This window comes from Verticillium alfalfae, genomic scaffold (genome assembly GCF_000150825.1).
Source record: "Verticillium alfalfae VaMs.102 supercont1.8 genomic scaffold, whole genome shotgun sequence".
In the NCBI taxonomy this organism is placed as follows: Eukaryota; Fungi; Ascomycota; class Sordariomycetes; order Glomerellales; family Plectosphaerellaceae; genus Verticillium; species Verticillium alfalfae.
In genome coordinates, this window is record NW_003315031.1 from 288,208 (window position 1) to 308,621 (window position 20,414).

Sequence of the window (20,414 nt, forward strand, 5' to 3'; positions counted from 1 at the left end):
CCCGTAAATGGCCTACAGCGAGAGATTCTATCATGTTATGGATGCTTTCAAAGTGTCCACTTTGGTCAGCGATTTCGATGTGCGGAGAAGTTCGTTCAGCAACGAAAGAGCCAGTCGAGCATGACCCATCATCTGGTCAAGGAGACCACCGTCTTCTGAGAGGCCTGGATGTAGTCGAAAGATGGCCGTCATAATCGAGTGATACACAAAATCGGCGCCGATCCATTCGGCAGCAAGATAGGCGTCCTGATCGTTCAGAGGTTTTGACCGGAACTAGATAGCATTAGTGCCCGCGTGCAACAAGGACAATTTTTTGTGCAACGAAAGCACAGCGCACACTCACATGGCGGATCTTCTCACCAATGGGCCACATTTTCTGCTGAAGGCTCTGCACGACATCCATCTGCCGATTGACCTCGGGACGGCGCTGCCTGCCCTTGATGATTTCGTCTTGTACCAGCGCAAACTCAAGATAGACGTCGGGTAATGCAGTGTACGGGCGGGAAGGGTCAAAAGGTGTGACCATGGCCACGTTCAGGTTGATGTCGGGTAAAGCCGAGACACGATTCATGGTGAGAGAGAGCGACTTGTCGAACATGAAGCATAGCGTTAGGCAGTACCGCGCGGCAGTTGCTTCTGCGCTGTTCGCGGTCGTGGCCAGGTTGGTGAAATAGCGTCCACCGAGGGCAACACAGACTCGCGATGCTGCCGAGCTTAGGTTCCAGCTCTTCTCCACCCTTCCGGTGTGAATCATGAACATAGTCTGGTTATGTCAGTCCTTGATGGCCCTGGCCCAAAAGAAGGCAAGGAAAAACATACCCCAGATAGTAGCGCCTGGAACAACGAGAGGCTTGGCACGTCGAGTACACCGATGGAATGGACGGCTGCGAGGAGATTCGCCTCGTAGTGTTCTCGCCTTCGAATGAGGTGTTGCTTCATGGCTGGACTAATGGTGCCGGATATTGTTGCGTGGAGGTAAAGCCAGGCGGCGTAGTTGAGATTAACCATGTAGTGTAGTCGAGCGGGACCCTTGGCTGTGCCTTCAATCAGAGCAATTCCTTGCTTCTCAATCGTCTCCCGCGATACCATGTCCAAGATGTAGGACAGCCCGACGCTTTGATGTTGCGCGGGCGCTATTCACGGTCACTTAGTCACCAACTCTTGGTAGACAGAACAGTGGAGGAACGTACCGTCAAGAATGAAATGCAGAACTTCTGCCGAGGGGTACATGGACTCGTCATCAAGGTCCAGTCCACTGTAGATCTCGGCCTCGGGGTCAATCTGCGGTGTCGTCGTCGAAGGCTGATTTGAGAGGGCGACGGCAGCTTTCAGCACCTCCCGCCTCCCGACATCCATGCCCTTGCCGGCCAGCAGCTCAAACTCCAACATGGTCTGCGCCTGCGTGCCGGCACCATGCGAATGCGCCCTCATAATATCGGGTCTCGGCGTTCTCGCCGGACGGTGCTCGTACTCCTGCTTGAGGAGTCCCTGGCGGAAAGGTTTCCGCGTGCTTACGGTCGGCGAGAAGCCTGACGACTGGGACGCATGGTCCTTACTGCTGGAGGCATCCGGCTGATTCGCATCCCTCGGGGCCTCGACGACGTTAGGCCATGGTGTCTGGCTCTGGCGGTCGCCGTCTGGTCGTGCAAAGGTGGGCACGCCAAGCGTCTTCGCATTGGCGGCGCCGGCGAGCTGGCTCGCATGCCGCACGGCAGCGGCTATCTTGCGTCTGTTGATTTGGTCAAGGATGTGAGCCGATGAGCAGCAGATAGGGCCATCGGGTGCCTTGCGATGATGAACTGGATGCCTATCTTGGCAAACGGGGAACGTTACCTCTCATAGTCTGGGTTGCCTCGCCTTTTGGGCCGCGCCCGGATACAAGCGGCTGATAGAGACACGCAGTGTGAGCACGGATCTGATCGGTCGCACTTGATCTGGAAAGCCAGTGTCAGTCTCTCGCAGGCTGATCATTCTGGAGGATCCGTCGACAAGACTACATCGTGGGGGAGGTGGTGTATTGTCGGTGTTGGTGTTGGTGTTGGTGTTGGCGTTCGCCTCTTGTCACTCACCTTTTTCGCGAAGCACAAGTCGCACTGCATACGCCGGTATCAATCCATCGTCAGCACTCTGTCCCACTCGATCAAGCTGGAAAGGGACCGTTCCCAATGGATGGATGGATGGATGCAACTCACAGCCCGGTTCCGCGGTGCCGGGATCTCAAAGGCTTCTTCGGGTTGGCTCATGTCGTAGAAGCAAGGGCAGGCAGATCAGGTGGTCCGATCAGTCTGATCGGACGGGTGGGCAGCCAGCACAGGCGCCTCCTCACGCTGTCCTCTCTGCCTGTCTCTGCCTCTCTCTGCCTTGTCTCGCTCGCTCACTCTTTGCTTACAGAGCCCTTACCTCACCTCACTGTGGAGGAGTGAATGACCTATCTGACGGTGCGATGCATGCAACAGGTAGAAGGACCAACACGTGGGTGGCCCCCGGAATCCGGAAATCTGGAAAATGGGAGAGGCGTCTCTTGTTCTGGACCTGGTTGGGGAGGGCTTCAGGAGCTTATGAGCAGGGAATTCGGCCGAGTCATAAGCAAATGGCCCACCGTCCCGAGCATTAGTCAGGCGCCGCGCGCATCCAGGTGGTTGCATCCAAGTGCCGCCCTAGCGCGAACCAGCGGCCTCAGCAGGAGCATCCTAGCCTCCAACTGCCCTAGCATCTCCGTCACGCACCTCGACACTCAGCAGCACCTTCCGAGCCGAGGGCCTGGGTGCTTGAGGGAGCTGCCTGCCTTGCCTGCCTACCTCGTCCGGGCGAGACCAGTGCACCTTCCGCAGCATGTCTGGCACCTGCCAGCCTGGGCACCTTAGCAACCACCTACCGTGCCCTCCCCAGAGGCAGCAAGCAGCACGTCCCGGCCGCCCCTGACAAGCTGCCCAGGAAGGAAAGGGGCAGGGAAGGCAAGGCAAGCACGCAGCTGTCAGCTCCACCGCGACACGCCTGCCTGGGATCAGAGCTTCGGCGTTAGCCCCTGCAGAGGTAGGTACATGGTACGTGCCTGCCAGCATGTCCGCCACGGGGAATCACGCATCGAGAACCCCTTCATCGACCGACCCCAACAAGGGAAATAACAAAGGGAAAAAAAGTCAACAATACGCCACCACGGCGGCCTTCTGTCGCTGCGGGAGAAACTCTCGGAGCACGCCTCGACAAAATCCTTCCACGGCTTCGATCAATGGCACACGTCTTACCGCTCTTCCCGCCCTCATCCTTTCCACTATCACAAAGGTGGCGCAAAGCCGCAATCCCACACAGAAAACAAAGACTAATCAATCACTGGCCGGAACAAAATGATCGGCACTAAAACAGCACAGAAACCCACCTGGCAGTCTCGACCCCCTCTTGGAGCATGGGCAACTTTGTGTCTCTCACCCAGGCATACCCTGTCCGCTCTCCAACCCCTTTTCGTCTCGTTGCTTGGCGGTCCCAACGGTCATTTCTCCCAACGTGGCAGTAGGGCGGAGACCAGGGGGGGGGAGAGGGGGGAGACCCAGAGCGGCCAAGTCAAACGTGGCTGTCGATCAGAGTGGACGCAAAGCAGCAGCCCTGAACCGGCAGGTGTTATGGAGTCGGCGTTAGCGAATGCGAATGTTGTAGGCACGATTCACAAACGGCCCTCCTCGATCTGCATCTCGATAACGCAGCAGAGAGCATGGGAAAAGGCCTCCCCGGATGCATTTAGCGTTGGCGTGCGGGTTGACTAGCCCGTCCGGGATCGTGCCCTTGCTTGCAATCGCCGCCAGCGCGCGCTGCTGAACGGAGGATGCCGTACATGGGTGAGGCGCAGCACGGAAGAACGAGCGAGGGAGCATTGCTCTCTGTACGGCCCCTATGGCCGAAATATCCCTTGGCCCATCAAGGACGGCGTCGTTGATGTTCTGACCGCCCTCATGTAGGGGCGTCCGTGATTACGGCCCGTCACGAGATAGAGTTAATCTTGCTTAGAGTCAGGCCGGCCCCCGCGGGAAATCGTGAAGGCACCCGCTGAACACGCTTCTCGATCCCACAAACTGCACCATGAGGGCCATGGCGTTGTGCGGCTGAGCTATACGGGTGTTAAATAGTCGATGGCACGGCCTATGTCTTGGAGGGGCGTAAAACCATCGGGATACGAATCGGGACCGCCAGTAGTCCCTTTCAGCTGGAATACTCCCGGCTCACTCAGAGACACACCGTGGCCAGGTCTACTCCATGTACAGTGAGCTCTGGGATTCCAGAGAAGAGCGCGTTGTCGGATGAACGTGATCCGGAACAATTGATCTACATATATGCAGTGAGTTGTTTTGAGATCCAGCAGTCAGTCAGCCCTTGGGCTTGGGAAACTTCGTCTCATGATTCCATGAGGCAATGAAGTAGAGTGACCGTCGATCAGCAGAAAACGACAAGAGCTGCATAACAGCAAGGGTCTCTTTATGCCGCGACTGGACGGATTCAAGCGTACATCACAGTCACGCGGATGACGCCACTCCGAATATGTTAAAGATACCGTAGTCAGATCTGTGGCCAGTATTACTCGCGCACATCACGGGGCGGGTGAGCCATGCCCTAAAAGGCAGTTTGCTTGTTAGCAGCTCAACAGGAATGGCCTCGATCATTGGCTGTTTCACGCAAAAGCCAATACCCAGCGCTTGGCAGATCCTAGCCTTCTGAATTCATGGAGATGTGCTCCTCTGCAAGCGGTGCCTGGCTTTCTTGTCTGAGGACGGCAGTTGATATGATCCCAGATCGAGACAGAGGTTGTGCGAAGCCTGCTTCCAGAGCCGAGTCTCAGCGGGGCCATACCTATCTGTGAATAGTACTGGTGAGTTGGGCAAAATGCATAGGGTCACCGACCTGCCTAGTGGTCTAGCACCATACCATTCAGGGGTCTGCCTCTCTGAGCTCGTTCAACGTGGTGTTCGTCGAGCGCGGAGATTCCCGCATGCATGGCCAGGCAATTGGGTCGGCAAAGGCAGTTTTTCGTACAACAAAACTCCTGGTAATTTTATCAAAGTCCCCATATGGTAAAGGGAGCAATTTTTCTAATGCTAAGATACTCATGTTAATTCTCACTGAGCAACTGGCAGATGTCTAGAAGATTTCCCGGTCATCATACGCCCGGACACTCTCCAGGTAGCGCGTCACCTCGCCATAGTCTTTACACACTATCGTTTCGTTAGCTTGGGCCTCAGCCGGTATCGCCTGCCTAGAACTCACCATGCTTCGAATCCCAACCGTCTGATCCGCCGTTGTGGTCTGGAAATGTGGTTTCCAGACCCTCCAATGCCGTGTCGGCAGAGCACATGATGGTCTGTCGCAGGTACGCGAAGCAGTGGATCATGTGCCAGTGGTGGTCCTCGGGGAGCTCATGATCCGACTTGAGGCCTGAGTATGTCTGTACCACAGCAAACTGCGGAGGGTTAGCACGTCCAAGCCTCTCGGCGTCAACCCAGGGGTCTTCGTGAACCTACCAAGCAGTGGAGCTGATGCGTGATGGATGTTGTGAAGACCGTCTTGCCGGGCCAGATGATGGGTGTCGGCAAGTCATGGTACTTGTGTGTGTCATTCACCCATTGGAAGCCCATGCCGACTGCCCTCCATTAGTCGATGGACCCTCATCACGATACTTGATGACACTCACTCGGCATCAGTTCGTTCCAGTTGTTCAGCGTCTCGTTGGTAAAGAAGAGCGACGTATCGTTTGGCGCGAATTTCCCGTCATAGTCCGGCTCAAAGACCTTGATCTGCTGGGCGACTTGCTCCCTGTCAGCACCGCTCCGTTCAACCCTCGTCTTTGCGCGCCCCTGGCGAACTTACACCGCGGCCCCACGCCGGTCAGGTCGCCACCGAAATCCCACGTGTTGACCCGCGGCTCGCGCGTCATCTGCCGGACGAGCAGCCCGAGATTCGCCAGCAGCAGCAGCGTGTTGATGACGCCGCTGAGCGCGCCGAGCCTCTCCCTCCACCTCCCCCTCTCTCTCCTGGGCCCGGGCCTCGTCCCCTCGAGCGTCTTCGCGGCATAGCAGCTCCTGCACGGCTTCTCGTCGCCGATCAGCGACTCCTCGACCTCGGTGCTGCTCCTGTCGTCGTGGTGATCTTCGAACTGCACCGTCTCGTAGCCTGTGCCCTTGGCCATCATGTCGGGCGAGCTTCGGAAGGAGGGCATCTGCATCAACTGTAGTCTCGTATTGTTTCCCCCCACCCTTTATTTCCGTTGCTGTATACTGGGGATTGATTTCGTTACGTCGAAGAAGGATGAGCTGCACATGGTTCACGAGCGGCCCAGGGAAGGCGGGCGATCCGTCTTTTGATCGAAACGTGGAGACGCACGGGCTGTCGTTTCATCGTGGCCGAATGTGCCCGTCCGTCTTGGTGATGCGAAACACGCCCCTTTTTTGGCGGGGAGGGTTTGGGAACCGTCTGAGGTTTTGTTTAGCTCCCGTCCTCTGTGCCGCATTGCCGGCCTGCTGCCGCATCTGTCATGCTTCACGTCGTGTGTATTGTACGCACGTAAAAAACCGTGTCAGAAGTAACCTATCTAGGCAGAGTGAGCCGCACTTCCAATCCGCGAAATAACGGATATCATCCAGACAGACAAGACGCCTTACTTCGGGACCCTCTAAACACCTCGTATCTTAATTTGATGCTCCGAAATTTTTGGTGCTAGACATCTGGCGACAACTTTGGGAAATGTTTATTTTTATGAGTTTTGGGCCGATGTAAATAAAGTACAGAACCTGTGTAATGGTTCAAAGTGAGCTCACCTTTTAGGGATGAAGCTTTTTTATCACCCTCCCTACCTTAGGTACCTAGGTAGGCAGGCAGGTAGAGTCAAGCGCTCAAGTATCACCCAGGCACGTCACTCAATGCATCCATCGCTGGCCGCACTTGTACAGCGCTGGAATACAGACCATTCAGCCCTACACATGCTGCCCCGAACCATCAGCCTGTCTCATCCCCCCCGCTGGCCGGCCGGCCGGTTGGGCTTGGCTTAGTAAGGCCCGTCCCGCCTGGGAAGATCTGCTCCCCTCCGTCGATCGTCTTCCTTTCACTCCACTTTTCGCGGGACCAGATAGGCAGCTTTCAAAATTCAAACCAACAAAATCTCCTTCACCCCCCCTCCCCCCAAAAAAGGAAAAAGGGGCATGAACTTCAGGCCCAAGGGGCTGCCAATGTAACCCGCCCTCCTATCAAAAAATGGCATCAACGACGACACGTCCCCATGCAGGCCCGGCCGCAGCCTCCAAAGCCGCCGCAGCTGCCGCCCAACGTCACCATCTTCTCGCCCGAGTCCCCGTCCGCCGCGGACGCCCTCCTTCGGGGCCGCATCTTCACGCGCCTCACCACCACGGCCGCCACGACCCCGGCGCAGCTGGCTGCCGTGCTGAGGAGGATACAAACGCCGCCAGGGACGGCTGGCGGGTCGTTCTGCCATGCGTACAATGGCGGCATGTTACTCTTTGACGGCGGCGACGCGGCGCCACAGGAGGAGGAGGACGACGACGACGACGAGGGAGAGGACGAAGAGCTGCTGGATGCGCACCATGAGCATTTTCGCGCCGTGTGCTTGGCGCTCAAGGACGAGGATGTCGACCTCGACGTGTCGGGATGCGTGTTTGACGCAAAGAGTGTTCTGCAGGCGGGGTTCCAGCTTGATGCACTGAGTCCGGGGGCGGTGCTGGTGATTGATCTGGTGGACAATGACGATGATGATGACGATGCGGAAGACGACGACGATGAAGAGGTGACCGAGGAGAGCCTGGGGGCTCTGGGGATGACGTCCTGAGCATTGGCGTATGCAGGAGATGAGATCCTAGCATTGCTGTCACCAGCCCGGTCGTTCACTGTTGTGGTGTTTGCATAACCTCTCGGGTAGTATGAGCATGCGCATGGCACTATTTCTTTTCTCCTAGCCAGTCTCTGAGCAAGTCTACCGGTGAACAGCAGGCGTGAGACGACAACAAAAAAGCACGTTTCATCCATTCCTTCGCCGTTTTCGTCCTTCCCAGACTCGCCATCAACCTTCCTGGCGATCAACAGTCCGGCACACTGACGGGAATATTGAACGGAACGCTCGTGGCGAGCCCACTAAGACTTGTCTCCTTGAACTCGTTCCTCATGCCCTCCGCAGTGACCCTCATGGCCCGGATTGCATCGTCGAGACTAACCCTCTGCGACCCGGTCCCACTGAGAGCCAGGTTTGCGCTCGAGATGGCCTTGATAGCGCCCAGCGCGTTCCTCTCAATGCACGGCGCCTGCACCAGTCCGCCGATGGGATCGCACGTCAGGCCGAGATTGTGCTCAATGCCGATTTCTGCAGCTTGTTCAATCACATGCGGACTGCCGCCCATGCAGGCGGCGAAGCCTGCGGCGGCCATGGAGCACGCGACGCCGACTTCGGCCATGCACCCACCCTCGGCGGCGGAAATGGTGGCGCCGCGCTTGTAGAGCATACCGATGGCCGACGCAGTGAGGAGGAACGTCAGGATGTCGCGCTCCGGGTCGTCGCTGACGAATTCGATTGTGTACTTGAGAACAGAGGGGATGATGCCGGCCGCGCCATTGGTCGGGGCCGTCACGATACGACCGCCACCGGCGTTGGTCTCATTGACCGCTGGCCAGTGTTAGGGCTGATACTTCTTGCTTCAAAACACAGGGGAACATACCAATGGCATAGACGGATAAGTGGTCCATGGCGGGGAATGCTGTTCTTCGTGAGGGAGAAGGTGACACTGGGTGGAAGAAAGACCCGTGAACCTTGGCTGGGGTTCGCGGCCCCTTGATCTCGGGCCTCACCAAGCTCTTTTGCGGCTTCGCTGGCGACTCCGAGGCGTTGACTTTGGTGCTGTCAGCATGGCTCGCGGATGCCTTGCTGTTGTGATTCGACTGCGTGTGCGATGGGTAGAGACCCCTCGTCAGCCTCCTGTAGAGAGCCGGTGCCCTGCGGTGGAGCTTGAGAGATCCCGGAAGTACCGAGTCCAGGGGTGCCTGGACACCTTCAAGGATGCTGTTGTCCATGGTCTCCCAGATGCGATAGACCTTTTCGAGGATCTCTTGATCGGTATAGCCATGGCTCTTCTCATTTTCGTAGACGAGCTGCGCAATGGTCAGGTTGTGCTTCTCGCACAAGGCCAGAAGGCTCTCGGCGTCGCGGAACGGGTACCGCGGCTGCTGCTGCTGTCCCGACCCTTCAGGCTGTTGCTCGGTCTGCTGAAGCGCCAGGGCTTCGTCAAAGGTTGCCGTCTGTCTCTGGCCAATCTGCGCCGGTGAGGTGGCCGAGTCGCCCGGCTCGACTGACGGCTCAACGAGCTTGACTTCGGGCCCGGTCTTGCGGTCACCCGCTGCGTCGGAACGTCGAATCTCCTTGTAGTACATGTTCTCCGCCAGGTCAGCCGGATGGCCAGCCTCTCCGGGCCCGTTGGGATCGACGAGCGCCCCGTGATCCGAAGACGAGGGCGCAGCCGAGGACGGGTTGATGGACATGGCACCGTTGACAACAAAGCCACCGCCGACGCTGAAGAGGTCGTTTGTGGCGATCATGTAGCCCTCCTTGTCGAAGACCATGAAACGCATGCCGTTGCTGTGCATGGGGAGTTTCTTCCCCCACTCCCAGATAAAGTCGCGCTCGTAGTCAAAGGCAATCTTCTTGCCTTCACTACCGAGCAGGCCATGGCCAAGAATGAGCTCCTTTTGCTCCTTGATCTTCGTGAACCTCTCGGGGACGTAGTCCGTGTCGACGCTCTCGACGTCTGCGCTCTCGAGGCCGAGCAAAAGAGCGGACGGCGTCATGTGGCCCTCGCCAGTGAGGGCAAGGCTTCCGTAGATGGAGATGCGGATCCTGTGGACCTTGTCGAGGAAGCCCGCTTCGATGAGATCTGCGACGAAAATGTTGCCCGCACGCATGGGTCCGACAGTGTGAGAGGACGACGGTCCGATTCCAATGGAGAAGAGGTCAAAGGTCGAGATGACGGCATGCTCGTGATCTCTCTCGCTGTACGAGCCACGCTCCTCCTCGTCGCCATCCTGGGTGCCGGTGCTGAACAGACGCGCTCCGCGGCCGTCGTGTGCTGTCGTCTGGCGGCTGAGGGGCCGGGTGAGATGTCCAAGACGATCCCTTGTCCGTGAGACGGGCGCGAGGCCCCTGGCGCGACACACGGGCGCGCTCCTGAGGCCACGCAGCAGCTGCACCTGTCGATGGGCAACAGAGGAACGCATGGCGAGATGGAAAATGAGGAGAGAAAATCAGTGTCGAGAGGGAGCAGAGCTCACCGGTTCTCGTCACTGTGAAATGCCCTGAGGAAGGAGCAGTTGGCAACGCGCCTGCACATGTCAGGTACCTGAATCTATATGTCATACACCGCCAATCAACAGATGGCAGAGTCAGGGACAGAAGAAACGGGCAGGCTGCGATAGGGCACAGCTTGGGGATTGGTGGAGCCCCTGCAGGCGATCCGCCTTCCCCAGATAAGCATCACGCCTTACAACTGCCGACGATATCCGGATACGGTTCTGTTGAGGGCGCAGGGAACCTTCGAAGCATGATATCAACATCTTGGGGTCGGTTCCCATGGCGAGGCGACCCGGGGGCGCTCAATGCTAGCTGACCGAATATCTTTTTTCCCCCTTTTGTTTATCTTTGACTTGCTCGTCACCAGAAGCAGCACATCGGCAGCGCCTGCTTCGAAGCACACTCTTTCTCTGGGTAGGGACGTACCTTCCAGGGCAGAGACAGCTGCAGCCTCCCCCAATGAACCACGTACGATCTCTGAGTCACAGAAGACACAAGACACGGCGCTGTTGACACTGGCTACAGCGCATCAGCCCCTGGAAGCCCTCTGTAAGCCACAGCACGTACAGCGACCACAGACCAGGGCTGAGGAGAATGAATCGATGAGCTGCCCATGAACACCACACTACATCAAATGCCCGAAAATAGTCCCAACAGCAGCCTGTCCACCAAGCCTCCCTCCAACCACAACCTTTGCACAGCAGTCGCCAAAGTACCTTACTCAATCTTTGACCTTCTCCCCCAGAACAGGTGTCAGCTTGATTTCCAGGGGTGGCTTGTTCCACAGCGAATACGCCTTTTGCGTCTCCAGCCACCCCTCGCTCTGCGGGCGCCAGCTCGAGGTCGAAGTCGTAGAGCACCCTCGCCAGGATGAGTCGCATCTCGGCGTAGGCAAGACTGTTCGAACATGATCAGCTACTCGGCTGCAGAAGAAGAAAAAAAAAAAGGGCGCGATGTGACTCACTTCCTGCCAATGCAGTTTCTCGGACCAACGCTGAACGGCTGGAGCGCCTCGAACTTGTTGCCCTTGGCCGCGGCCTCCTCCTCGCTGTCGAGGAACCGCTCCGGTCGGAACGTCCAGGGGTCGGCCCAGTTGTCGGTCGAGTGGTTCGCAGACCACTGCTGCACCTCGACCAGCGTCTACACAACCCGTCAGCAAACAGACTCGACGTTCGACGCAGCACGGGTCAAAAATGCTCACCCCTACAGGCACATAGTTGCCCGCGATCGTCTGGCCGCCCAGCGGCACACGCCTCACGAGGTTGGACGTCACGGGCGGGTAGCAGCGGAACGACTCGTTGAGCACGGCCAGCATGTACGACAGGCCGCCGACGGAGGACAGGTTGATGTCGACGGCCGAGGCAAAGGTCTCGCGGACCTCCTTGGTCACCTTGTCGAGCACGTGTCGGTTCGAGACGAGCAGGTACGTGGCGCCGGAGAGCAGCGTCGCCGTCGTCTCCGAGCCCGCGACGACGAGCAGCGACGCGTTGCCGGCGAGGTGGGCAAACGTCAGCCCCAGCTCGTCGCGCTTCCGCAGCACACCCTCGAAGAGGTCGGCGCGTCCCGGCTTGGCCGCCAGGCGCGACTCGAGGCTCGAGGCGCGCGTCCGTGTAAGCCGACAGCGTCTTGACCGACGTCGCGAGTGCGAGGAGCATGACGAGCTCGACCAGCTCGCCGAACCCGAGGTAGATGAGGCCGATGAGAAAGGCGCCCTGGTGCACGGCCGACAGGATGGCGTCGACCCAGGGGTGCTGCTTGTTGGCCTCGAGGCAGCCGAAGCTCTCGCCAAAGACGAGGTCGCCAATGGCGTCAAACGTCGTCCAGTTGTAGTAGTTCTTCAGGTCGACGACGGCTGCCGTGCCCTCGGCCGCCGCCCCGCAGAGCCCGTGGAGCCGCAGCATCAGGAGGTCGACGTAGCGCCCGATGATGGGCTCTTGCTCGCGCATGGCCTTGTCGCTGAAGCCGTGCGCCAGGCTGCGACGCAGGCCGCGGTGGTCCTCGATGGTCGATGAGATGATGTTGTGCGGGATTCTGCGCGAGACGTGGTAGAACATGGTTGCCTTGGGCAGCTCCGGCATGTCGGACGCGGCACCGATGCGGTGGCCATAGATATCCTTGAAGGCCTGGGGGTCCGTGAAGGACAGATGATGGGGTGCGATGCGGACGACGGGGCCATACTTTTCATGGAGGCCCTGCGTGTGGAAGGCGAGGGTGCCGCCAGTCTGATGCAAGAACCAGGGGATCTTGGACGCGCCTTGGAGGAAGGGGCCCGGGTAATGACGGAGGGGATGGAAGAAGACGTTGTACGTCGTGGACAGGGCCTGGTAGATGACAAGCTGTACGTCATGTAGTCAGTATCGGAACCAGAAGTCATACGTGGAGACGTCATAAACGAGTACGGCATACCAGTCCCAGAACCGCACCCGCCAGCTTCCAATAGCTGGCGGCAGCAATGGCGCTCGCAATATCCTGCACGTGTAGACCCATGATGATGAAAAGATGAGACTGCCTGGATGAGACTGATCAGAAGGCTCAACCCCCTGAGGGAAGGGGGACGTCCTGTTTTATCATGAACTGTTCTTCGTCCCGTCAACTTCTTCAGGACGTACGTACAACAAGCCCGATGCCCATTGCTGTGCAATGGCGTCCAATGACAGTTGGGGCGATGCAAGCCAGCCCCCGTTCAAGTGCCGTGCGCAGGGGAGGCCGCAGGCGCGCAACGTCATGTTGCAACGGCCGCCTCATCAGGCATAGCCGCCAGGCGGATCGACACCCCAAAACAGCTCCATCCGCGTGAGTCGTGCAGTGAAAACAAGAGGCAGTGTGCGTAGATTGCCCCCTCAAGTTTGTCCATCCATGCATTCGAAGAGGGGATCTGCGCTCTTTTGACGGGCCACTTCAATACTCCGAAAGCGAGACCGAAGTTGTTTCGATTCACTTCACGGGGGTGGAGCACCTCGCGTCAGTCGTCTTCTGCTCGGGTCTCACCTCGATCCTGTGCAGAGTCTGGGAAAGAAACGTCGTGTCTCGGTCATTTTATGTAGCCAAGACGTATATCATCCGAGAACCCCACGTTTTCCACGCCTGAAAGTACCGGCTGATCTTCCTTATGAGACAGCAAATCCGACATACTGTCATCCCATCCCGTACTGCGCCAGTCCCAGTCCCCCCAAGTTGCGCCCACACCAAGCGTATTCGTATCATCCATGTGCCTTACCATCAGGCCCTCAAAATGGAACAAGCCCACTCTACCCGATGAGGAATGTCTCATTGCGTGTTGGGCAGATTGAAGCTCGGCTCCTGGAGCAGCCCCATCATCTGCTGGTTGCTGTAAAACCAGTCCTCCAGCTGCGCCGTGTTGCCCATCCACATCATTGGGTTGCCGCCCTGCATCGTCGCATCCCCGAGACCGCCACCAAACGTGCTGTCAAAAGTGCCTGCCGCCGCCGAAGTCGGTTGGTGGCCACCAAAGTCCGCTCCGTTGCTGGCGACTACGTTGGGATCGCCGGCCGTCGCCGGGAATCCAAGCTGCGCGAGGTACGTGTTCATCTCTGCGTTGGCCTGTGCCTGCTGCGCCGGGGGCGTGGACACGCGGAACTCGACGTAGCGCAACGCCACGCTGTAGAGGACCTCGAAGAGGCGGTGCATCTTGGCCGCGGCGTCGGAAACGGCGGGCGCGTTCTTAATGGACGTGATGAAGGCGTGCAGACGGGCGAGGTCTTCTTGGTCTTGCGTCTCGATCACCTGGCAGAAAATGACGATGAAGGGGATGAATGGGGCAAAGAGCAAAGTCCTGGCCGGTGAGCGACTATCTTTCTTCTCCGCAGATCGATGCAGACTTACCAGTGGATATACGTGGGGAAGAGGGCCGACTCCGTCTTGTCAAGGACTACCATGCAGTCCTGGTGCCTTGCCAGGGTAACTCGTGCGGCATTGATGCATTCCGCGGTGAAGGTCGTCGAGGATCCAACTGGTCGTGGGGCCGCCCTGTAAACCATGGTGAGGAGTCCGAGCCTCAGGACCTCGTCAGAGATGACAAAGAACTCCATCAGTGGTTTGCCGACGTATTGTTCAGCGGCTTTCAGCCACTTCGCCTAGCACCAGGTCAGATTATCTTCAGGGAAAGTGGGAACTTGAATGCCTTGAAGGCACTGACGTCTGTTTGCCTTGATTCGACTTCTAAGTCTTCCAGGTCCGAGACCAGCTTCTCAACACGAGCTAACCGGACGCTGTCAGACTGCTTAATCGCATCTGGGCTGTAAAGCTTCTCGTAAGTGTTGCCCTGGCACCGCGCCGCTTTGATCCAGAGGCAAAAATAGCCCACGAGGGCCCTCTTCTCGGCTGTCTTTACGTCAGGTGGCTGGACGGTAACGTCCCAGTCAGGAATGGTGGAAGCTCTTCCGAGGCGGAGAGACAGGCTCTTGTCGATAAAATAAACAGACCAAAAGATGAAAACCTTAAACTCTCGGTCTTCGGGCTTGTCATTCTTCATCGAGGAGGCGCGGTGGTATCCTAGTGTCTGGCACAGCTCCGAGGCTTTGCAGGTCAGGACCCACGAAAGCGAGGGCTTGGAGATCTCGATGGCGTGGAAAGCCTGTGTACTGTTAGTTGTGTTCCGTCCATCGTGTCGATCGGATGGGCTGTCACTTACTCCGAACAAAAGAGCCAGGAGAACGTCGTTCGAAGCGGGCAGATGCAACGGTAGATTTGCGAGGGCTGTTTCCAAATTTTCCTTGCATATTTGGGCGTATTGTAAGTTCTCCTCCTTCTCTTCTGGAGGACAATGGTACGATTGGTCGAGGAAAAGAGCATAGAGGCCAGCATTGACTGTGATGTAATCGGTGTCCAGATGGTCGTCAGAGAAGTATACCCCGAGACAGAGGTCAGTGAAGTGCTGTTTCGAGAGAAATTCAAATATCCAACTGGTGCTCGCCAGCCACTGCGAAGCTGTGGCAAAGGATATTAGTTATGGCTTCACCACCGAGGGGACCTGATAGAACGTACTGGCAGTCCTCAGAAGGGCCACGGCCTTCTTGATTGGAGGCAGGTCGGCAGTCTGGAATACAGGACGCGAAGTAGGCTTTCCATGAGGATATGCCATTTCACTGGTCGTGGTCTGCTGCTTCAAGGCGTCGACAATGTGGTGAAGAGAGTTGAGGGTCTCCCGCAGCTCGAGGCCAGAACCCTGGAGGTCCCCAGTGTTGACCACATTTTGAAGGAACTCATTGGCGAATACAGAGTGAGCAGCCAGCGAAGAGTCGCCTTCTACTACTGGACCCGCGGGAACGGACTGGGCAGCATGACTTGACGGCGTCGAAAAGGACGACTGCGCGTTTCTTGCTGCTGGTGAAGGGTTCGAGGTTGAGCCTGTCTGGGACTGCAACGGCTGTGATGTCGGCGGCGGCCAATTCAGCTTGAGGTCTTCCAGTAGGCGGACGACGCCATCGAGCCGGCGATCAATTAGGTCGATTTTACGTTCACTTTCAACTAGTCAGAGCACGAACGGCAGCCATGGTCCGGTTCCTGAGACATGGTGCATGAAAATGACAACTGTCCACCCAAAACAAAAATCCTTGAAGGAGGGCGGACTTACTATTGAGGGGTCAGTAAGATGCGTGTTCGCTTCTCCTTGGGCTTAGCGTCTGCGTGGGTGCACTCGATTTTTGCGTGGACGCAGTGAGAGCAGGGAGACTCTCGGTTGCACCGAATCTGTTGGTGTTAGTGACATGGCCATACATAATGGGTAGGACTAGAGGATGTGGTCAATCTGAGACCGCCTCAACAGGAGAAAGAGGCTTTGGTGGTCCTTGTCTCTATGCCCCTGTATCCATGTCGAACGTACCTTGCGAGAGCGGCAAGCATCACACTTACAGGCAACTAGTTAGCGGACCAGCATGATGACCAGAGATGATGAGGAGGCACAAACTGCTCGACGAATAGAAGTGGACGGGTTCAACGAGATATCGGCCACCTCGTCGACGCCACTTCCGTCCCGACTCTCGTCCATGTGACGTGACGGCCGAGTCCCACCAGGAGTGTTTAGGTCTGGAAGTGGATGGTGGGGTGGTTGATTGCTGTGAACCGCGCTGTGATGTCCTCATGCGGCAATCAACAAGAGTGCTGTAGGAGAGAGCCCCGGCAAGATGGGCCGTATGCAGCTGGTCGGCAGGTCACTGTCGGAGGAAGCAGTCGTCGGGTTCCGAGATCCGTGGGAAGTATGTGTTTTGAATAGTGTCTTGTGAAGGCGTTTCGTCGTCTGACAGCGACGTTGGATTGGGGGACAGTTGATGGGAGCCTGGAGCCCTCTTGCCCTCTCGGCACGGAACGCGCGCGTTCCGTCCAGTGGAGCCTTGTTTGTTCCAGGTGCGGTTGCTGACACTTGGCTGCGCCTGGCCACTCCGACAAGGTGCCTGGCGAGACACTCAAATCATTCCCTCAAGGTCAACCTATGACGAACTGGTGCTGACGGAACGTATCAATACCGGGTGAGTCAGACGGAAGGATTTGCAGAGCAACCCACCGGTTACTCGTCACCCATCGCCGGCTCTCCGCGACACCTACGAGTGAGAGGTGCGGTGGCCGAGGGGTCCGTTATCCGCGTACCGGGGCCGCAAAGTGGGGGCAAGCTGCAGGCAGCCCCGGTCATAGATCCACAATGTTCCTCACAGAGTCGAAAAGGTAAATGAGGCACCGTTTCTTTGGGAGGCATTGCGTGGGCCATTTGGATAGTGTGAGCTGTATCATCTTCAATTTTCGATTGAGAGTGGTGGCATAGCCTGCCGCTTACCAATATCGGATCACCGATGATGTTCGTTGCCTCTGAGCGTGCTGTATCTCATGACGTCGGCCAACATCCCACTGTTGATGCTGCCTTATGACCCGTTTTTTAGCCGTGCGCCCCCGCCCACTAGCGAGATCTCGTAGCGTGTAATGAAGCCGTTTCCAGGGGGGGCCAGCACGATTTACAGTGGTCGGCCCTCCAGTAGGGGGACCCACCCTGCTTGCGCGCGGAACCCGACACCTGAGATCGAGGGTCTTGGCGACGACGCGAGGCAAGAAGAAAACACTTGGTTGAGGTTGCCAGCTCGAGAAGTCATGATGATTTCCAATCGGCCTGCTCTCGTTAAGTTTTTTTCCTTCAGCCTATTTCTATTTCCTCCCTTTCTCATTCCACAGCCCCTATTCCGGTGCATCAAGAACACTCACCATTCGGGAGGTGATACATCTTCAACAACTTCATGTCCTTCTATCCATGCCCTTAGAACTCCACGGGCGCAACCTTCGCAGACACCATCTGCCATTCCACGTATTCCAAACTGCTCACGAACGAACAACATCCATAGCGCACACCCATTCTTTCTCAGTCGATCACCCTCATCATGGGCGCCGAACCCCTGAACGAAAAGGGCGCTACCGACGGCAGCGACGAGGCCCTCGCTGCTGCCGCCGCCAGTAAGGAGCCTGAGCCTGATGTTCCTGAAGAGGAAGCTCCTTGGGCAGCATACAAAGTACGCTTTTTGTGCCAGGCCTCCGTCCAACTACTGACCTGCTTCGTAGAGAATCTTCCGATATGCTGGTCCTGTCGAGTACTCCTTGCAAGCCATCGCCATCGTTGCTGCGATTGCGTCAGGCGCTGGCATTGCGCTCCAGAACCTCATTTTCGGCCAATTCATCACCGTCATCACCGACTTCACTACCGGTGTGAATACACCAGCCCAATTCATGGATGATGTTTCTACCCTGGCGTACGTTGTCTCCAGTCATCAGCATGAGTCCTGCCCCTGACTAACAGACACCCCAAGTCTCTACTTTGTATATCTCGGCATCGGCAGATTCCTTCTCGCCTACCTCTACAACTCCCTTCTCACTTACGCCGCGTACCGCATCATTCGCAATATCCGTCACGAGTATCTACGCGCAGCCCTCAGCCAGGAGGTCGCATTCTATGACTTTGGAACAGGCGGCTCCATCGCAACCCAAGGCACCTCCAACGGCCGCCTCATCAACGGCGGTATTGCCGAGAAACTTGGTCTTACTTTCCAAGGGCTGTCTGCATTCGTCACCGCCTTTATCATTGCATTCATCGTCCAGTGGAAGCTCACGCTCATCTGCCTCTGCATCGCACCCGCCACCATCATCGTCATGGGTGTCATCGCTACCATCGAAGCCGGTCACGAGACGAAGATCTTGGAAATCTATGCTCAGGCCAATTCATTCGCCGAGGGAGTCCTCTCTAGTGCCCGTGCTGTTCATGCCTTCGAAATGCGTGCCAGGCTTGTGCACAAGTTCGACGAGCACCTCATCGAAGCGCACAAGGTGGGTAGCAAGATATCCATCCTGTTCGGTATCATGTTCTCTGCCGAGTATACCATCATCTACCTGGGCTTTGGCTTGGCTTTCTGGCAGGGTACTCAGATGCTCTCGCGCGGCGAGATCTCCTCTTCAGGCGAAATCTTCACTGTCTTGCTTTCAGTCGTTATCGCTGCCATCAGCTTGACGACCCTAGCACCGTACTCCATTGACTTTAGCCGTGCTGCATCTGCAGCTGCTAAGCTTTTCAGCCTCATGGACCGCCAGTCTGCCATCGATCCATTTGACAAGTCTGGCGAGGAGCCAGCGGAGACTGTCGGCCTCGTCGAGATTGAGAATGTCACCTTCGCCTACCCCACCCGGCCGAGCACTACAGTTCTCGACAACTTCACCCTACGTGTTCCTGCTGGCAAGGTGACTGCACTCGTCGGCCAGTCCGGAAGTGGCAAAAGTACCATAGTCGGGTTGCTCGAACGGTGGTACAACCCCAAATCCGGTACGATCAAGCTTGATGGCCGTCCGATCGAAACGCTGAACCTCAACTGGCTGCGCAAGAACGTCCGCCTCGTCCAGCAAGAGCCCGTTCTGTTTCAAGGTAGCGTTTTCGACAACATTAAACACGGCCTCATTGGGACGCAGTGGGAGAATGCCCCAGTAGAAGAGCAGAGGAAACTGGTGCAGGAGGCGGCCAAGATGGCGTTTGCGCACGACTTCGTCTCTGAGCTGCCAAATGGCTACGATACGCAAATCGGTCAGCGTGGCGGTCTACTTTCTGGTGGACAGAAGCAGCGCGTTGCTATCGCGCGCAGTGTGGTATCCCAGCCGAAAGTGCTCCTCCTGGACGAGGCTACCAGCGCACTTGACCCGCACGCTGAAAGCATCGTTCAACAGGCCCTCGATAAGGCTTCCGTCGGCCGTACCACGATTGTTATTGCTCACAAGCTGGCCACCATCCGCAAGGCCGATAACATTGTCGTCATGACTAAGGGCCGTATCGTGGAGCAGGGCACCCACGAGGCCCTTATTGCTAATGACGATGTTTACGCCAACCTTGTCAAGATCCAGAACCTCGCCGTCACAGACACAGACTCGACCTCGGACACGGAGATTGACGAAGCCAACGCTTCCAAGGGCGAGGACTTGGACGTCTCCAAATCACTGACTCGCTACGCAACATCAGTCCAAGGGCGCATGGAAGATCAGAAGGAACGTGACAACTACGATCACCACAAGCAAAAGGGCGTATTCTACGTCGTAATTCGACTCATGCGCGAATCTCCAGAGGTTTTCTGGGCGTACGTCTTCATGATTTTGGGCTGCGTCGGCGCTGCTGCCGCATTTCCAGGTCAGGCTATCCTTCTGGCTAACGTCATGGAAGTCTTCACATTGACCGGCGATGCCATGAGGAGTCGAGGGTCTTTCTACGCAACCATGTTCATCGTCCTTGCCGCTGGGGTGTCGGTTCGTACTTCGCCGGGCGTACTGGTCATTTATCGTAGCGGAATAAGGGGATGTAGGGGGGGGGGGGGGGAACTCGCGGGAAAAATAGAGGGGGCCCCTTGCGCGTTTTTTTTTTTTAAAAAAAATTAAAGGCTTAATGGAAAGGCCTTTCTCAACCCCGGGGCTCAGCTCGGAGGGGGGGGGGGTTTTTTTTTTGCGCCTTGGCTTATTATATAATACTTATTTTTGGGGTCATGGTTGTTTTTTTTGCCCCAAAAAAAAAAAAGGAAAAATAAAGGTTTTTTTTTTCGGTGGCGCGTGGGTCTGCCGCCACTATTATAAA

At 57.0% G+C, this 20,414-nt stretch overlaps 7 protein-coding genes across 7 annotated transcripts in view; 2 read left to right on the top strand and 5 right to left on the bottom strand.

Annotated features, from left to right (window-relative positions):
- The window catches only part of VDBG_06517 (predicted protein), a gene marked incomplete at both ends in the record, with an annotated part of 3,982 nt that extends 491 nt beyond the window's left edge, over window positions 1-3,491 (bottom strand). The window contains 8 exons of the mRNA XM_003002909.1: window positions 126-273; window positions 344-763; window positions 820-1,133; window positions 1,191-1,811; window positions 2,070-2,093; window positions 2,727-2,871; window positions 3,246-3,271; window positions 3,437-3,491. Coding sequence (XP_003002955.1) covers window positions 126-273; window positions 344-763; window positions 820-1,133; window positions 1,191-1,811; window positions 2,070-2,093; window positions 2,727-2,871; window positions 3,246-3,271; window positions 3,437-3,491 — 1,753 coding nt within the window. The remainder of the gene's footprint in view (window positions 1-125; window positions 274-343; window positions 764-819; window positions 1,134-1,190; window positions 1,812-2,069; window positions 2,094-2,726; window positions 2,872-3,245; window positions 3,272-3,436) is intronic.
- A 1,633-nt stretch (window positions 3,492-5,124) lies between these two features.
- VDBG_06518 (conserved hypothetical protein) lies at window positions 5,125-6,169 on the bottom strand (the record flags this gene model as incomplete). The annotated part of the gene is made up of 4 exons (XM_003002910.1): window positions 5,125-5,189; window positions 5,251-5,443; window positions 5,505-5,623; window positions 5,851-6,169. 4 exons carry the CDS (start codon window positions 6,167-6,169, stop codon window positions 5,125-5,127), a joined length of 696 nt encoding a protein of 231 aa, XP_003002956.1.
- A 1,086-nt stretch (window positions 6,170-7,255) lies between these two features.
- VDBG_06519 (predicted protein) lies at window positions 7,256-7,819 on the top strand (the record flags this gene model as incomplete). The annotated part of the gene is made up of 1 exon (XM_003002911.1): window positions 7,256-7,819. The coding sequence occupies one exon, from the start codon at window positions 7,256-7,258 to the stop codon at window positions 7,817-7,819; it is 564 nt and encodes a 187-aa protein (XP_003002957.1).
- A 247-nt stretch (window positions 7,820-8,066) lies between these two features.
- VDBG_06520 (L-serine dehydratase) lies at window positions 8,067-10,248 on the bottom strand (the record flags this gene model as incomplete). The annotated part of the gene is made up of 2 exons (XM_003002912.1): window positions 8,067-8,647; window positions 8,700-10,248. 2 exons carry the CDS (start codon window positions 10,246-10,248, stop codon window positions 8,067-8,069), a joined length of 2,130 nt encoding a protein of 709 aa, XP_003002958.1.
- Window positions 10,249-11,281: 1,033 nt separating this feature from the next.
- Window positions 11,282-13,047, bottom strand: VDBG_06521 (isotrichodermin C-15 hydroxylase; the record flags this gene model as incomplete). The annotated part of the gene is made up of 5 exons (XM_003002913.1): window positions 11,282-11,461; window positions 11,523-11,906; window positions 11,980-12,657; window positions 12,728-12,830; window positions 12,935-13,047. The coding sequence occupies 5 exons, from the start codon at window positions 13,045-13,047 to the stop codon at window positions 11,282-11,284; spliced, it is 1,458 nt and encodes a 485-aa protein (XP_003002959.1).
- Window positions 13,048-13,588: 541 nt separating this feature from the next.
- On the bottom strand, window positions 13,589-17,042 carry VDBG_06522 (fungal specific transcription factor domain-containing protein; the record flags this gene model as incomplete). Its single annotated transcript, XM_003002914.1, has 8 exons — window positions 13,589-14,065; window positions 14,215-14,415; window positions 14,478-14,915; window positions 14,973-15,268; window positions 15,326-15,801; window positions 15,915-16,030; window positions 16,164-16,198; window positions 16,883-17,042. The coding sequence occupies 8 exons, from the start codon at window positions 17,040-17,042 to the stop codon at window positions 13,589-13,591; spliced, it is 2,199 nt and encodes a 732-aa protein (XP_003002960.1).
- Window positions 17,043-17,700: 658 nt separating this feature from the next.
- Window positions 17,701-20,414, top strand: part of VDBG_06523 (leptomycin B resistance protein pmd1) — a gene marked incomplete at both ends in the record, with an annotated part of 3,739 nt that continues 1,025 nt past the window's right edge. Inside the window, 3 exons of the mRNA XM_003002915.1 lie at window positions 17,701-17,829; window positions 17,879-18,066; window positions 18,124-20,092. Coding sequence (XP_003002961.1) covers window positions 17,701-17,829; window positions 17,879-18,066; window positions 18,124-20,092 — 2,286 coding nt within the window. The remainder of the gene's footprint in view (window positions 17,830-17,878; window positions 18,067-18,123; window positions 20,093-20,414) is intronic.